Raw genomic sequence first — 19,525 nt, 5'->3', positions numbered from 1 at the left:
GTATTGTATTATCTTACCGTCGTTTTTACAATAACACAGAGCTCATAACTCAAGCCGAAAGCAAATCCCAGTTTAAAAAGATGGGAGAGCGTGGGCAAGTCGTCTGTGTGATTTACGACACACCGCTGTCTCTGTGACCAGCGGTCAAGGATAGCAGTAAATATTGGTTCCGGTAAACAAATAAATAATTCATGAACCTGGCTAATGGTATACATCGTGATTTAGTCGGTGATGTTGTATGTGTTTTATGTGTGTGGGTAACGACTAAAGCTAATGGTATACACCGTGATTTAGTCGGTGATGTTGTATGTGTGTTAGGTTCGTGTGTAATGACTTAAGCTAATGGTATACATCGTGATTTGATGTGTGCAAGTGTATGTGTGTTTTGTTGTTATGCAGTGGTAGTATACACCATAATTTTGTATGTGATGTTGTATGTGTGTTATGTTTGTGGGTAATGACTAAAGCTAAAGGTATACACCGTGGTTTAGTCTGTGATGTTGTATGTGTGTTATGTTTGTGGGTAATGACTTAAGCTAATGGTATACATCGTGATTTGATGTGTGTAAGTGTATGTGTGTTTTGTTGTTATGCAGTGGTAGTATACACCATAATTTTGTAGGTGATGTTGTATGTGTGTTACGGCTTGTAAAAAATGACCGAAGTTCGTGATACACAGTATGATTTGGTGTGCCAAGATGTATGTGTGTTGTTTGCTGAGTGTCCCGTAAAGATCACACAGTGTAGTAGGGTCGGGGGAGGGGTGTGGGAAGGGCTATGAATTTGGTCACAGTTTTCTACCTGATGGAAAGTTTGAAAATAAGGCTCGAAAAACATTAGATCATTAGACGTTTGTAAAAATTTTGAAAAAAAAAATGTTGATTTTCTTTGTCATATGTGTTTACTTTACTGAGTGATGTTTCCTGACATCCATTTAGAGGGTTTTATTGTGACAGTATGTGGCGGTAGGTTGGACATACAATTACGTCACGACCCTTAACACAAGCACATGTTCTTTAGTTCTTATCAACTTAAACCTATTCCTTTTTCTTTGCCAGATCTTCAAGATCTTCAAGATGTCTTCTCCAGACTATGATTCCATCAGTGAAAACAACGCACCCATTTAGAGATTTGGGTAGTTTTAAGTAATCACAAATACACATTCATGAAAAAGTTTTTTGAAATATTTATTACTTCAAGAATACTGGATTTACTTCAGAATTTTTTTGCGTGTGGATAGTACAAGAATTGTAAAACGAACTGATTTTTTCTACAACTGACGCGTCAAACGAAACAAAGAACGATGATACGACATACCTGGAATGTATTCAGCGCGATACCCTGATGGAGATTGATCGGCCCTAGACCCAAGACACGCCCTAAAGATGTTCGTGAGGAAGGGCACGACCTTGAGGAAAAAGCACCAGTCGATCAGACGACCGAGGCGGCCATCTTTGCAGCATGACCCGGAAGTGGGGGAGACGTCACCGGTCAACGTGCCGACCCAGCCCCCGGCTCCGTCCAATGCGTCCAGCGCGTCCTCGACCTTGGTGAGTACATGTGCACGTGCGTGACGTAGAGGTCACGTTTTTCTAGACTTGACGTTGGTCATGTTTTACTTGTAGGTGCTCATCGTAACCAGTGTTTCTTCCAGACTTTTTTCTCCGGGGGGGGGGGGGGGGAAGGGGGCACTTGATATTTTTTTGAGGGGGGACGGTCTACATTTTCTGGGCGGGGGGGGGGGGTCTGCGGGTGGGGGGTCGGACACTAGTAAAAGTATATGTTTACTATATAAATTCCATCTCGTCCGGGGGAGGGGGGGCGGTAGACTTTCTTTGGGGGAGGGGGGAGGCGGAGATGCCTGGAAGAAACTCTGATCGTAACCAATGTCTTGACTTGCTATTTGAATAGTTTCTTGTTGTTTTTAAGCTTCTGGTTAACTTGACGTTTCCTAGAAGTGTTCACCGTATCTGATTACAATATTGAAATAACATTTTCAACCACAACCACAAATGGCAATAACATTTTAGAGCATTACTACTAAACATATATGTTTCAAAAAGTTACATCTGGTTGTAGTGTAAATCGTTTGATAAAAAACAACAACACTGTAATAGTTCGATGCTGATTCATATTTGATTAGAATAAAGAGCCCTAGAAGCACTTACATACACATACACGTACGATTTAGTGGCGTGGCTGTTATGGAGACTGAGCTTTAGTATACATTTAAAACATAGTGAGGGCTATGTTTAAAGTTAAGGGTTACAAGCATTGGTCGTGTTTTGGCTTAGATCTTGAGTTTAGGGTTATGTTCGAGATAGATCTTTGCAGTCGATACCAGGTTTACTAATGTAGCTATCAGGTATCGTTGTATTCGATACTATCTTACAAACACGAAGCTTTGATGTATTGTTGTAATCGATACCTGCTTTAGTAATATGTAGCTACGAGGTATTGTTACAGTTGATACCAGCTTATCTGCGGCTAATCAACGATTACAAAATCTCATCTGGTAGAATCAAGCGATGCCTACACCCACCCATAACCACCCACACCCACCCACCACAACCGTAACTGGTCAACCTTTAATCACTTAGCGCTTTAATCTACCTGAAACGTCCACAGGATTATCCCCACGTGGGTGTTAATCCCCATACTAACACGGAATTGCGCCCAGGACTCTTAAATCTCAGCGTTATTTTCAGCGTTTTTAATTTCCTTTCAAGGAACAAAAATAGCCAAAACATTTTCCCGGAGTCGACAAAAATAGAAACCTAGCGAAAAGACAACCTTAAGACATTCACAAAACCATGTCGTAATTTATAGAAGTTTTTTGGCAAAATGAAATTTTCTAATTGTCGTAATTGTGATGGAGGCGTGGGTGGGGTGGGTTGGGGGGGGGTGTCTAAATTTGTCTGGTTCCTGGTTACCTTTGTCTAGACTCTAGACCGTGAGCGGACAGGAAACGGACAAATCTTTAGACCGGAAGTTGTCACAGTGGTCCAGCTGAACATGGACGCCCGTCTTGGTCGAATGGAAGAAGTTTCCCGCGTGAATCGCTCATTAGCATGAACATCACGCTCGAGAGTTGAACTCACAACGAGGCTGGCGACAGGACGACATAGAGTTGAACTCATACCGAGGCTGGCGACAGGACGACACGAAAACACTAAACGTTCCGTCCTTCATCAGACGACAAGAGCACTCGGAAATAATTCAAAGATTTGGAGAGCAACTACAGCCACGGCTAGATTAAGTCCCCTGCATCTTTACTTATGGCCCCGCTTGTTTTCGGATAATTCGATAAAAAATAAAACACTTCAGCGATCTTTCAACAATACATACCTAACATAAATAACCCAATTCTATAGACAGATTTTAAATGTGAAGGTGGAACCGACAAAACTTAAACATGTTTTTATTTTAGTTTGAATGACCCACTATGTCACTGAAACAGGTGAACTCTACTTCACTTGCCCCATGGACCGTCAGGTTCGAAAAATACTTTTCTTACTTTTATGCTGCGTTTTAACATTTCAATTTATATATATATATATATATATATATATATATATATATATATATATATATAGATGTATACATATATATATATATATATATATATATACATCTATATATATATATATATATATATATATATATATATATATATATATATATATATATATATATATATATATATATATATATATATGTATGTAATTTAAATTGAAAACGTTTTATTTTTTCTTTGTATGAACAAGCCCAGAGGTTCCCAATTATCTTGCAACAAAATAATTAGAATGCATTTATTAACACCTGCGGCTAAAACCTGGTTAAGTTAGCCGAATTTACAACCGCCTTGTGCAGTTGTCTGAAATTTTACGGCCAGTCAATCTTCATCAGGGCGGTTCCTATATGAGCTAAATTACATTTCTTCTCCATTTGTCGGATTTGTTTCTTCATCTTAACTCCTGTCCCATCTTTTAACCCTCCCATCTTTGTGTTTCGCAATTTAACTCTTTACCCTGTCCCATCTTTTAGCTCCCCCCCCCCTTGTTTCACCATCTTAACTCTACCCTGTCCCATCTTTTAGCCCTCCCATCCTTGTGTTTGTGCCTCCCCCACCCCCACCGTTTCCTCATCTCTTTTCTAAAAGCTATCGTCTGTTCTAGCCTTGTCACATCTGGGTGCCCCCCCCCCCCCTCCCCATGTAGTCACTGTTGTTTCCTGGATTTCGATGCACTGTTTCTGTTTTCCCACAACCTTTCTTACATTCCTCTATTTCTTTCTTTCCCCATCTCGTATACACGCGCTGTGTCGTCAGTCGGGTCACAACTGATCGAGACTTTATTTCTGCTATCCTGCTGCTCCCCCCTGGGTCTACTCACCACACGCACACACACACACGCACACACACACATACACACACATATACACACGCACACACGTACACATTCACACAAGCACGCACACACACACGCATACACGCACGTACACACAGACACGCGCACACACACACACTTTCATCCATATTTCGTTTTTTTTATCTCACACAGGTTGCTAAACCTCAATTTGTTAAAATCCCAACCCACACCCATTCCTCTACCCGCCCCTGGTTCGTTATCCTGTTATCCTCTATCCTATTATCCGCTCCATTATTATCTCTTTCTCGTTCTCTATTTATCCCCTCCCCATGCCTCTTTACCATTATCCCAAAACATCACAGCTACGCCCCCCCCCCCCACCTTTCACCCCACCCCCACCCCACCTTTCACCCCACCCCCACCCCACCTTTCACCCCACCCCCACCCCATCCATTTCGTTTTACAGCCGTCCATCAACAAAGCTACAGCTCGGAAAATGTCGTTGACGACAATTCGGGGTGCGACATTTTTACCACTCCATCTCCCCTGCCCTGCTAATAGACCGCCACTCATCATTTCCAGCATCGTTCCAGAACATTGATGCTAGGTTAAGAACATTGATGCTAGGTTAAGAACATTGATGCTAGGTTAAGAACATTGATGCTAGGTTAAGAACATTGATGCTAGGTTAAGAACATTGATGCTACGTTAAGAACATGGACACTAAGTTAAGAACATGGACACTAGGTTAAGAACATGGGCACTAAGTCAAGAACATGGACACTAAGTCAAGAACATGGACACTAAGTCAAGAACATGGACATTAGATTAAGATCATGGATATTAGATTAAGATCATGGACACTAGGTAAAGAACATGGACTCTTTTAAGAACATATACGTTAAGTTAAGAACATGGACCCTGTTAAGAACATGGACGCTAAGAAAGAAAGAAACAACAAAAAGTAGTCAACACATCATAACCTTCACAAAGATAACAAAGATAAAATTTCAGACGCTTACACACACAACAGACCGTGAAAACATCAAAGCAAACAATGAGCCGAATTACCGCCTGCTGTATATATTTTCTTTATTCATGCAGCAATTGCATATAAGTAGGTTTATGCAGCGTAAGAATATGGATGTAGTTTTGCATGAACGGTTTGCATTGAATTGTTATTGATATTAGTTCACGGAAAACCAAGGAGTAGCCAAAACACATCCTTCCACACATACACACCACTTCCTTCCACACACATACACAACATCCTCCCACCCATACACAACACACCCTTCCACCCACACACACACACCAAATCATCCCCCACACACAAACCAAATCACCCCACCCACACACCACATCACCCCACCCACACACCACATCCTCTCACCCATCACACACAACTCACCAGAACCAACCATCTCCACTCAGTTATTAGAGACACCAACACGATTACAGAATTAACAGACCAGGCACACCAAATACTGGCCATCAACAAAACTGGGTCGTGCCACTTGGAGCTTACAGTCATCCCTGGACAGGAGTCCTAGCCACCGTCCGTGGGAGTCGATTCATTAATTTCATCGGCGGTGTTAGACCACTCATTAATGTCATCAGCGGTGTTAGACGACTCATTAATTTCTCTCACCAAGAGCCGCCATCATCCTCCAGAAACCGAGAGTTTTAGCGCGAGAAATGTTTTCTGAGTGCCAGACAGTTAAGTATCAGAAAGTCTTTGAGACCGTCTCACGAGATTAGTTGAAGTAAAATGCTGTAACATGCGTGATGTGACGTATGATATATACACGATAACAAGGCGTTTTGTTATACGCTTACACGACATGATGTGGTTTATTTTAACACACTCAGTCATTTTTTTATATAAATAAAAAAAAAAATAACAAAGAATGAATATAATGATCGATGTAAAAAATAATAATGTTTAATTTTAAGGGTTCATTTTTAAATGTAAAGTCATTAATAAACACAGACCAGCAGCACAGCCTTGGGAAAACATACAGGTCAGCGAACTGGTCAATGTAGACATACAGGGTTTCTGACATATTGTTCACTGTCTGGTCAACATACAGGGTCCATGTCAACATACACGGTCAATATCAACATACAGGATCTATGTCATCATACAGATATCCTGCTAACAGGTTTCGACTACCTGCAGCCAAACTGCCATTATGCAGGTTTCCTGGCCCTCTCGACCTTTTCATAATTAGACTCGACGATTCCACCATATGTCGATGAAAATAGCCACACGCCCGGACTAAAAAGTCAACCCACTCGTACCACCCCCCCCCCCCCGACAATGCCGGCAAGTGATTACCTCCCTGTCTTTGATCTGCGCCGTGTTTGAACTTTGGAGACTAGCATTGATCCCTTCCATTAAACGGGACCTTTCCCCGGCTTAACCCTTTGTGTCACGCCACTTCTGAGAAGCTGCACGGTGTAGTCAAAGGCAAGTCTCTTTACATTTAAGTGTCTATAGGGTTAATTCAAGTCTCTTCTTGTAAGCTGCATTACGTTTATAGACTCGACGTCTGCGCATGTCAGGTGAACTTTATGTTTTAAATCGTTAAAAAAAAGAAATACATGGGCGTCAACCTAGTATTTAATTTGAGATCTAAACACCAGAAATTGTCTGAGACAAAAATTGGAATCCTGACTGAACCTAGAGCCGGTCGGCACAAAACTAGATTTGATGCAACACCAGCTGACGTTCAACTTGACCAGCAACTGGACAAAAAAAATGGACAAATAATCAAACACCGGGTATACAGCCGGAAATACAACGGGATAAATCAGTTCAAGGGAAACAACTCTACAAAAATATTGTTGAGATTTTTTTTTTTTTGCTTTAGTCACATTGGGCCGTGCACTGAATAATGGGTTCATGGTGTTACAAAAAATTTCTCTGGAATTCGGTTCTAGGGAATCTTTGTAAAAATAATATGCCGGACATTTTTTTGGACAGTCTTGTTAAAATGGGCGGGAAGGTGGCGTCATTAGTGTTGACTGTTGCTGGTAGGAGGGGGGGGGGGGGGGGTGACAAGGCAGAAATGTCAAACAATGAAAACTCCTGCTACTTGGTCTTGACCCAGGCTCCACTTCACCGGATGTTGTTAAAGATGTGAGGTGTTGTCTTCCTGTGGAATCTCTGGGTGGTTAGGCTATCCACTCAGGGTGGTTAGGCTCAGAGGCGTAGCGAGGGGGGGGGGGCGGGGGGTGCGGACCGCACCGGGTGACACCATTTAGGGGAGGGGGTGACACCAAGGCAAAAAATAGCAAAATATATAGAGGAAAACTTGAGGGGGGTTGCAAATCGAAAGTTTGAGGGGGGGGGGGGGGGGGGGTGCAAATTGAAAGTTTGAGGGGGGGGGTGCAAATCGAAAATTTGAAAGGTTGTCCCCCGGGAAGGGTCGCTACGCCTCTGGGGGTTGACACCATTAAGTGCCGCACCGGGTGACACCCGACCTCGCTACGCCACTGGTTAGGCTATCCACTCTGGGTGGTTAGGCTATCCACTCTGGGTAGTTAGGCTATGTTCTCTGTGTGGTTAAATTACTGACCTCAGCTTCACTGAATGAACCAGTTGTAAAAATTGTGTGGTCACATGCAGCATTTGTATCACATGTTTGTAATCAAGTGCTTGCATTTGTGTGGCTTCAGCTCAACGGGAATTCTTACATTTCTTTTGCCTTAACTCAACAGGAACAATCTGAACCTGTATGGTCAAGCATGTACGACAGGGTCGGGGTGAGGCGGGGTCAGGCATTGTTCAGGTCATTGTTGAACAATGTTAGAATCACTGGACACAACACTTGAGTGAGCCATTATTGAACAATGTTAGAATCACTGAACACAACACTTGTGTGAGCCATTATTGAACAATGTTAGAATCACTAAACACATCACTTGTGTGAGCGATTATTGAACAATGTTAGAATCACTAAACACATCACTTGTGTGAGCGATTATTGAACAATGTTAGAATCACTAAACACATCACTTGTGTGAGCGATTATTGAACAATGTTAGAATCACTAAACACATCACTTGTGTGAGCGATTATTGAACAATGTTAGAATCACTAAACACATCACTTGTGTGAGCGATTATTGAACAATGTTAGAATCACTAAACACATCACTTGTGTGAGCGATTATTGAACAATGTTAGAATCACTAAACACATCACTTGTGTGAGCGATTATTGAACAATGTTAGAATCACTAAACACATCACTTGAGTAGTATATTAGGTCACTTTTGGAGCGATTTTTTGGCGGAGCAGGATGGGGAAAGGTACAATGACATATAGCAAAATACTCGGGAGCAGGATGGGGAGGCGGGACAATGACATATAGTAAAATACTACGCCAACTGCCGCAGCCTGGCGCATCGCAGGGTGAGCAGGATGCGCAGGCGGGACAACGACATATAGTAAAATACTACGACAACTGGCGTTGGCGGAGCAGGAGGGTGGCGCAGCCTAGGACAATGAGATATAGTAAAATACTCACCCGCCTGGGTGAGCCTGGCGCAGAGGCTGGGTGAGGGTGGGTGCAGCCTGGGACAATGAGATATAGTAAAATACTCCCCCACCCTAGGGTGGCGGAGCAGGAGGGGTGACGTAATCTCCGTTGACCTTGTGACGTAATCAGTGACATTATGACGTAATCACCGACCTTGTGACGTAATCATTGACCTAGTTACGTAATTTTAATGCGTTTTTTTAATTAGTTTAATTTTTATTAACGAGTTACGTAATTGGATTTTAATTTTTTTGTTTATTTTAAATTTTAATTTTGTAATTTTTATTAACTAGTTACGTAATTTTAATGAGTTTTTTAATTAGTTTGAATATAATTTTTAGATTTTAATTAATTTTTATAATTAGTTTGAATTTAACTACTTTGTTTACTTTTTTAATTGTTTAATTTGTTTGTTTATTTTTTAATAAATTTAATTACTTTGTTTATATTGTGTAATTTTTATTGACGAGTTACGTAATTTGATTATTTGTTTACTTTTTTGTTTAATTTGTTGGTTTGTTTATTTTTAATTTAATTTTATAATTAGTTAAATTATTATTAACTAGTTACGTAATTTGATTTTAATTACTTTTGTTTATTTATTTATTTGATATATTTCTTTTCTTTGATGTATGGTATTTAAAATAAAAGACACTGTTTATTTGATTGTATGTATGTTTAATAGTAAACGGATAGGGGTGTTGGTGGATGAGAGGGGGAGTAATGATGGGGTTTGAGGGTAGGGGTGCGTTAGCGTGTACTTTGTGAATAACATCCATTAACCAGACATGTAACACCTGTTACGTATTGATCGCACCCACTGGGCCATCACAGCATGATGTCCCACCTAATTAATTTTTTTTTTGTTATGCTTCACCGAGTTTCCCCCGAGCGGTTTGATAGGTCATGATGATTAACGACGTACATTAAGTGCCTCTCCGCGTTAAGTGTGGGAACATCTGTTACCACTTTAATTGATTTTTTTTTTCCCCGATCGATATGTCAGCTCTGCGAAGCCAGCAGGTAACAGCTGGTGCTGTAATTAGAGGCGCTTCCCGGGGTTTTTTTGCATTACCTTGTTGGTTTTCTTGTTCTATCACGCTATACACACACACAACACACACACACATACACACACTAAAATTAGAACAAAAGTCTTCTTATATTTTATTTGTTTATTAACGTTTTTCCAATTCATCAAAGGCTTTTAAAATTTCATCCTGTAAACTTAATAGGCGCTCAAAGCAGACGCGACTCATACTAACACCAGAATTTGTAGGAAAATTAAGATCGGTCCCATCTATAAGCTCTCTAAGATTTAAAGTGTTTTTGTTCATGAATTGGCTGACAATCGCCAATTTAAATCCGGTGTGATTCATCGTTCGTATTTCAGTCACTTTATTGTTACCTCTGGCCACAAGTATCCAATCTTCATTAGACATCTTGAAATAATCTTTTATAACTAGTTCCAATAATTTGAAGTGTTAAACGTGTTATAATACGATCGTTAATATATTGACGACTCGCTGACGCCGAAAAGGGTTGTAATATAACTTTTAAATTTGCACCGCGAGCTTTCTTCAAAACAAAATAGGCTGCATATAGCCCACAACTGTTGGTTCGAATATCTTGTAACACTCTTGAATTGTAAACGAGTGGTCTGTTTGAGTTATTTTTTATAAAAGACAAAATGGCCGGCTCCCGAGGTGGTAAGCCAAAACTATCGAAATAAGTAAATTGGGATAGTCCGTTGAAAAATAGACCAACCCAATGACTCCCTGCCTCCGAGGACGAATCTAGATTGATAATGAATGCCGCTTGCTTCGTTCTATCGAGACGCGCGGGTAACTGATCGCACGCTAAAACGGCAAAGAGAGTTGTGCGTTGCACAAATAAGTCCGCGGCCAGTATACTTTGTAGTTCTCTTGTGTTCATTTTCTTTTATAGGCCAAGTTAGGCGGTGTAATCTGTCAGCACTTGCCTCGTTTTCGAAATTTCTAACACCGAATCAAGTTCAGCATACACAATAACTTGAATCGGGTCAGCTGTAACTTGTGAAAATTTAAGTTCAATAGAAACAGGTCCGGATTTAGCCAATTCAAATTGTTCACCATCCAAAAGACTAGGGCTTAAATCAAAAGCAAACAGGGTATACCCGTTCTTAAAGTTTTTATAATCTATCCCATTACCAGCATCTTTTCCAACCATACCAAGAGCGAGGTTACTATTGAAAAACGCTCTAATGGCTTGTTTCTTATCAAAGTCCATGACCAGTGGTTTTCCCGATAACGAGCGACCATCAACGCTTACATTTAAATACGTCAAGTGAAAATGTTGAAAATTGAAGGGGTTTTTCGTGTAACTTCCATTAAAGGCGGTAGAGGCGACTAGACCGATCACTAAACGGGTCGGTGTTTGACTCATATACAAATTGTCTTGGTTGTGACTTAACATACCTTTCGGTATAGCAAAGGTTTTTATTACAACGTGTAACGTTTACCTATCTATCAGCCAGATAGATGGTGAACGTCCCCGGATTCTTTTTTCGGGGTTATATGCAAATGCCTTACGGCCTAAATGGATGAACACCAACACAACGACACACTAGGGCTCGAATTCGATGTCTAGGGAAAACTAGTGATACTATTGTAATTAACACTCATCCAATCTGCATACAACCTTTAATAAGCGAACACAGTTGTGGCAGAACACAAGGTTAAACTAGGTAAAATATTTAATGTATAAAATATCAAAACCCAACTTACAAAATGTAAGAAAAAACACTATCACAGATTTCAGCACTGCCTAAAAAATAGCCACAGGCCACACAACACTGCTATAGCTTCAAGAATTACTTGGCGACAAGTAATATTATACTAGAAGACTAAATCAACTTAAGAAAGCAAGGCACACACAGGACTTAAGTTCTCTCACGTTCAAATGGTCAGAATCTATTGCCGGACAATATGGACGGCTTGGTCTTAATAGACTGTTTGATCAAGGTAGACGGCCTGATCAAGGTAAACTGCCACGTGTGGCGAGTGTGCGGTGCAATTAAAGACTTCTGCCACAGGGGAGGTCATCCTCAACTCATGTAGCCATTGGTTGGGATAGTCATCTGATCAGAATCATTCAATCAGATCTTAATGGAAAATTTCTACGTCTTAGACCCCCTTGGTAAGACAGTGGAAAAACCCCAGGTGTTGCACCATCACTCCCTATAAGGAATTATACAATGTCAAAATAAAAATGGAACCTGACTCGACCTAAGTAGGTCACATCCCCTCCCTTTTTGGAAGTGACAGATAGGTTCCACAAAACATACATAAGGAACCAATCTGGCAATGAAATAAAAAAAATGTTTTACAAATGTAGGCAATCAAAATCATAATTCCAGATGAAAATATCCCTAAACATAAAAGGGAAGTAACTCCAACTTTTACAAATGGTGAAAGGGGAGTAACCCTTCAAAAAGTAATTATACATCAAAATCCCTCAAAAAAGGGCATTACAATATTTCCATGTGGATATTAAAAGTGGTAAACCCGCCAGGGTAAGACCTTTATTTCAATGACTAGCTACAATATCAATTGAGTCATATGAGACATATTATTATAAAAGATTACATATAATCAAAAACCACCTTTAATTAAGGTTCACCTGAAAATAAACAAAATATTCAACAGGATTGGAATTTTGAAAAATTCAAAACTCATACCACTCATTTTCATGTGAAAACACAACACTTGTGTATGGTCTTAATCAACCACCAAACATGTCACATGATCAATGTGTGCAATAAGATTTTACATCCTTGACAAACAATCAGCCACAACATTATCACTACCCTTAATGTGTGAAATTTCCAGATTAAAATTTTGGAAATATAAACACCATCTCAATATTCTTTGGTTTGTCTGTCCTAACTTAGAGGTAAATTTCAGGGGATCATGGTCAGAAAACACTCTGACTGGATTGGTTGAAGAAGAGACATAGACTTCAAAATGTTGTAATGACAAAACCAAAGCTAAAGCTTCTTTTTCAATAGTAGAGTAATTCTTTTGGTTCTCATTTAATTTCCTGGAAAAAAAGGCAATGGGATGGCCAATCCCCATGTTGTCTTCTTGAAATAGGACTGAGCCAATGGCTAAGTTGCTAGCATCAATGGCAAGTTTAAAGGGCTTGCTGAAATCTGGGGCAGCCATAACAGGAGCATTAGATAAAAATGACTTAATGGTTAAAAAAGCTTCTTGACATTTATTTGACCATTCAAACTCAACACCCTTTTTCAATAATGCAGTAAGAGGTTCAGCAATAGCTGAAAAGTTTTGACAGAACCGCCTATAGTAACCAGCCATCCCAAGGAACTTTTTGATTTCTTTACAATTTTTGGGAGGAGGTAACCTTACAATAGCATCTACTTTAGCTTCAATGGGCCGAACTTGGTTCGTTCCCACTTGATAACCCAAATAGGTAATTGAACCTTTACAGAAATCACTTTTATGTAAGTTTACAGTAAAATTAACTTCAGACAATTTTCTAAAAAGGTTAGTCAACTGAACAATATGTTCTTCAAAAGTATTAGAAAATACAACTATATCATCTATGTAGGCCTCACATTGGTCTATGTCAGCAATGACAGAGTTAATGACCCTCTGGAAAGTTTGACCAGCATTTCGCATACCAAAGGGCATACGTTTGTATCTATAAAAACCATTAGGGGTTACAAAAGCAGATATTTCTTTTGCACGGTCAGATAAGGGGATTTGCCAGTATCCTGAAAGTAAATCAATTTTGGAAATTATCTTAGCTTGACCAACTTTATCAATAACGTCTTCTATTCGAGGTAATGGATAGGAATCAGCTTTGGTGAGCGCATTCACCTTCCTAAAGTCGGTCACAAACCTGAAAGATCCACCGTCTTTCGGTACTAGGAGACATGGGGAACTCCAGTTGCTGAAACTGGGCTCAATGATATCATTCTTGAGCATATAATCAATTTCATCTTTTATCAAAGCAGCCCTTTCCGGGTTAACTCTATAGGGGTGTTGTTTGATGGGTTTTGCGTCACCTACGTCTACATCATGAGGTGGAACCTTCGCTTCTTTGGGGACATCCCTAAAAATAGAGGGAAATGTCTCGAATAATTGAGACAATCTATGGCTTTCCTCTGTGGACAAATGCATAAGGTGGGCATTCAAATTATCTAAAAAGGAAGAATTTACCAATTTTGGGGGTTTCAATTTATCATGTATCACATCATCAGAAACATTTGAACATACAGGTAAAGTAATTTTAGCTGTGGAATGAAAATTGTTACAATTATCATAATACTTTTTCAGTGAGTTAACATGATACACTGTCTGTTTCTTTCTTCTGTCGGGCGTATTGACAACATAGTTCAAATCACTTAATTTTGAATGCACAGTAAAGGGTCCACAATATCTCAAGGATAACGCATTGTTCAGATTAGGCACTAACACAAGAACTTTGTCGCCTGGATTGAATGTTCGTTTACAAGAACTCTTATCATACAGTCCTTTCATTCTCACTTGGGCCCTTCTTAAGTTCTTGTGAGCCATTTCGCACACGGCTTTCAGTCGAACGTGAAAATCGTCAAAGCTTTCCACAGGATGATCGCTGGTACCTGTCCACCGTTCGTGTATCAGCTTCAGGGGACCACGGACAGAATGTCCAAACACAAGTTGAAAAGGCGAGTAGCCTAAAGAGTCCTGGACACAGTCCCTCGCGGCGAAAATAATCCAAGGAACAGACTCATCCCATTGGGTGTTACTGTTAGCGAACGTCCTTAGCATGGTTTTGAGGGTTTGGTGGAACCTCTCAAGTACGCCTTGAGACTGAGGGTGGTAGGCTGAGCTGGTGATGTGGGTAACGCCTAGCTTGGCTAGTGCTTCCTGAAAATGGTGACTGGTGAAGTTGCTGCCTTGATCTGTTTGCACGATTCTAGGTAATCCAAAGGTAGTGAAGAACCGGGTCATGGCTCTGACTACAGTCTTTGCCTTAATGTTCCGTAAGGGAATCGCCTCGGGAAAACGGGTACTTGAACACATAAAGGTAAGTAGGTACTCGTTGCCCGCCTTGGTTTTAGGCAAGGGACCTACACAGTCCATGACGATTTTAGAAAAAGGTTCTTCTAATACAGGAATCGGGCTCAAAGGGGCCTTAGGAATTGTCTGGTTTGGCTTTCCGGCCAACTGACAGTTCGTGCAACTTTTGCAGTAACGCGACACATCATTTCTCATTTTGGGCCAAAAGAACAGTTCTTTGATCTTCGCCGTCGTTTTAGTGACTCCTGGGTGCGCTGACATTGGATGGTCATGTGCCAGTTTAAGTATTTCATGCCGATAAGGTGGAGGGACCCACAGCTGGTTTTTACCCAACCATGGTTCGGCTGGTGAGGCATTCACTGGTATAGAGCGACGAAAGAAGAGGCCGTTCTCGGAGAAATATTCTCCATCGTCAGATGAGAGAGATTTTTCGACCGTTGCCTTGAGTTCCGCGTCGACTTGTTGAGCTTTAATGATGTCTTCCTGAGATATTCTCAGGGGTAAGCCCAGGCTTGTGTTTTCTGGAAGCATAGACTCCAGTTTGGGAGTCGAATTTCTTGACGATGATGGTAGGTGTGGTTCAGACGTTGTATCAGCCAATTGTTTGGTCTGGCTTCTTGTCACCGCACATGCAGGATACAGTTCATTATCATTATCTGGAACTGTTGACAAAGGGTCTGAAACCGTACAGGGGTATACTTTGCTTCCCGCAAGGTCATTCCCTAGAAGTAGGTGTACTCCTGGGACTGGAATACTATCTATCACACCTAAAATGACCTCACCTTCGACGAGATGATGTTTCAGGGCAAACTTGTGTAGAGGGACGACAGTAGATTTTGTCCCCACTCCCTGGATAATGGAAATCCTTCCGGTGTTCGTCTCAGGTGTAATGTCCATTGAACTTTTCAAAAGAAGTGATTGTGACGCCCCTGTGTCTCTTAGGACGGTGATATTCCGCTGAGACAACGGATCACCTGGTTTGCTAATGATGGCTTCGGCAATAAAAGATGAAAAGTCAACTTTTCTCGATCCCTCGAGATCGGTAGACTCGGAAGAAACTGGATGGTGGCGTGAACAGTCAAAATGTGACTGCACATAATGTGTGGAGACTTGACTACCTTCTTGCGGACACTTAGGTTTAGAGTCCTTTAGAATTCTAGTGTTCATATTTGAACTGGCTGCTTGAGGGGATAGAGCATAGTGCGCAGAAGTACGCACCACCTCTCTGTTATATTGACGACGTTTGTAACAGTCCTTGACAAGATGACCAGGTCTTTTGCAGAACTGGCATACTGCTCGACGATTGAGAGTTGATCTTGGGTTCTCTCTGGACTGTGATGCCTTCAAGTGTTGGCCAACAGGAGGATTGCTGCCAAAAAGGGGAAGCACGGGGTTGAGGCGGTTTCCTGACACTGGTGGTTTCTTATGCACCAACATATATGTGTCAGCCGACTCAGCAGCCTTCTGGATGTCAGTTATCTTGTTATCCAGTATGTGTAGTCGTATCTCTTCAGGCAGGGACGTTAGGAATTCTTCCCTTAGGATAAGTGACCTGAGTTTCTCAAACTCAGAAACTTCCTCAGAGTGTAGCCACCTTGAGAATATTTTCTCCTTTTCAAAGAGAAATTCCACATATGATTGAGTGGGTAACTTGCGGAGTGTTCGGAATTTTGTCCGATAGGCCTCGGGCGTCAGTGCGTAGGCCTTCAAAATGGCAGTCTTGACCAAACTATAGTTATTTTGAACGTCGTGAGAGAGTGCCTGGTATGTTTTTGCAGCTTTCCCAGTAAGGACCGAGCTCAATAAAGCAGTAATGGAAGTCTCGGGCCATTCACAGGTCTTCGCTAAACTCTCAAATGAGTTAAAGAAAACGACCAAATCTGTTTCATCAAATTTAGGAACTAATTTCCCAAATTTGGCAATCACTTGCCCTACCGACAACTTTTTTGGATCTACCAGAGAAGTGACATCACTAACTTGCCCAAACTCTAATTCCAACCTCCTCTTATCTAAAGCAATTTTAGCCTCTAATTCCTGTTCTTTTAAATCCTTCTCTAAAGCAACTTTTTCCTTCTCTAAAGCAATTCTAGCTTCTAATTCTACCTTCTCTAGAGGTTTCTCCTCGCGGAGTAACACACCAGCCAACAAACTTTCATCAAATACTCCTTCATTAATAAAATGAACAACAATTTTATCTCTCAACACCTCTGATTTCTGCGTAACAGAATAATCCAATTTCAATTCCTTAACAACACCAATCAAAACTTTTCTACTCAACTTTTCTACCTCCTCAAAAGTGGGATTAGCCAAAAAAGATTCCATAACACTAACTTTCAAAACACAACAAGCCTAGATTTTCTAACTTAACACTGAGCGTTGGGCCGTGTACTTGACCTCTTATCTAGGACGTGACACGTCTGGCTATTGACCTAGATACCTCTAGCCTTGCGCGCGCTGTAAGAACACGGCGCTACACTGGATAAAAAAAACAACTAAATCAAACTAAACTTAGTGCTTACTGATATAACCAACAACTGGAACGACAGATTAAATCCCGGACGAGCCCCCACTTTGTAACGTTTACCTATCTATCAGCCAGATAGATGGTGAACGTCCCCGGATTCTTTTTTCGGGGTTATATGCAAATGCCTTACGGCCTAAATGGATGAACACCAACACAACGACACACTAGGGCTCGAATTCGATGTCTAGGGAAAACTAGTGATACTATTGTAATTAACACTCATCCAATCTGCATACAACCTTTAACAAGCGAACACAGTTGTGGCAGAACACAAGGTTAAACTAGGTAAAATATTTAATGTATAAAATATCAAAACCCAACTTACAAAATGTAAGAAAAAACACTATCACAGATTTCAGCACTGCCTAAAAAATAGCCACAGGCCACACAACACTGCTATAGCTTCAAGAATTACTTGGCGACAAGTAATATTATACTAGAAGACTAAATCAACTTAAGAAAGCAAGGCACACACAGGACTTAAGTTCTCTCACGTTCAAATGGTCAGAATCTATTGCCGGACAATATGGACGGCTTGGTCTTAATAGACTGTTTGATCAAGGTAGACGGCCTGATCAAGGTAAACTGCCACGTGTGGCGAGTGTGCGGTGCAATTAAAGACTTCTGCCACAGGGGAGGTCATCCTCAACTCATGTAGCCATTGGTTGGGATAGTCATCTGATCAGAATCATTCAATCAGATCTTAATGGAAAATTTCTACGTCTTAGACCCCCTTGGTAAGACAGTGGAAAAACCCCAGGTGTTGCACCATCACTCCCTATAAGGAATTATACAATGTCAAAATAAAAATGGAACCTGACTCGACCTAAGTAGGTCACAAACGCGTTTAAAAGGGTATTTTGCATTTGTTGTCGTTAAAGCCTTTTCGTGTGCGATAGAAATGGCGGGGTTAAGTCTGGCTTTTCTAACCACCAATGTTGCGTACGTTATAACCGCTTTATATCCCTTGTTTGGTTCTGCTGTCAAGAGAGTGAAACTGTCTTTTGCGGGTGTAAGTTTAATTTTAATGTCAACACCATTCAGCATATACCGATCTTGAGCGAAAATGTCAGAGTGTATACGTCCCATCATATCGATCTCATGACTTTCAGCAGCGGTGGTGCGGCGAATCCTATACCCTTCATTATTGTCATCTTTGAATTCCTCGAAATAACAGGCTAAGTCCCTCGCATAAAGAGCGGCCGATAGAGACCCATTCTTGGCCTCTTCCCCGTGATTTAACGTAGCTTCCAGATAGGCGCGATACGGATAGGTGTTCTCACTAGCAGTAATTAGCGTATCGTTTAGCGAAATATCCACTTGTGAAAATAAACTGTGCAAAAAATAATTGACGGGTGCGACATCAACGTCAGGCGGTATTGAATCACCATTCGCTAAAGTCACTTTAGCGCGCACGTGTAAATAAGTATTAAACAAATCGAGATAGTCTTCACTGTTGCCAGAAATGGCAAATTCTATAGGTGCACCTTGTGCCAAGGACGCCAGGGGATGTATTTCAACAAATTGACCCTCCTCGACGGCAGTTTGTGTCGGGGGTGTACTAAATAAATCCAATCCAGAATGTAAGCACTCACATGAACTCGGGTGAATAAGAGCCATGGTTAAGCAAATATATCTGAATACTTGGGATGCTTCTTCTTAACACACGTCTTCGAATGTTTGTGGCTTGGTCTGCGTGTTAGTTTTATCTGTTGTTCGAAGGGTTCACCCGGTGGTCTCGAGAGCCCACGCTTTCTTCTCAACCCGCTTCCTGATTGGTTTTGTCCCAGGTGATCAACGGCGCCTTGCAATAAACGATGTCCGGCTTCCTTGGCATGTTCTTTGAACGATTCTCCAACGTCTCTTCCCGCTAATGCGTCGTTTGCAACTTGCAACCCAGTACTAACACCTTCTCTGAGTAAAGCCTTACCTCCCGTCTTTATCCAAGGGAGGACCATTCGACCTAGACCACTAAAGAAACTACCAATACCGTGTCCTCTCCGATTTCGTCCACC

At 41.1% G+C, this 19,525-nt stretch overlaps 1 protein-coding gene across 1 annotated transcript in view; it reads left to right on the top strand.

Moving 5' to 3' along the window:
* The first annotated feature begins 1,239 nt into the window (after window positions 1-1,239).
* Window positions 1,240-19,525, top strand: part of LOC131938415 (transmembrane protein 272-like) — a 39,215-nt gene continuing 20,929 nt past the window's right edge. Inside the window, exon 1 of the mRNA XM_059296434.1 lies at window positions 1,240-1,550. Coding sequence (XP_059152417.1) covers window positions 1,386-1,550 — 165 coding nt within the window. The 5' untranslated portion in view covers window positions 1,240-1,385. The remainder of the gene's footprint in view (window positions 1,551-19,525) is intronic.

The sequence above is a fragment of the Physella acuta genome, unplaced genomic scaffold, assembly GCF_028476545.2.
Source record: "Physella acuta isolate Inbredline_101_S28 unplaced genomic scaffold, ASM2847654v3 ptg000017l, whole genome shotgun sequence".
Classification (NCBI taxonomy): Eukaryota; Metazoa; Mollusca; class Gastropoda; family Physidae; genus Physella; species Physella acuta.
This window is presented reverse-complemented; position numbering and strand designations above follow the sequence as displayed.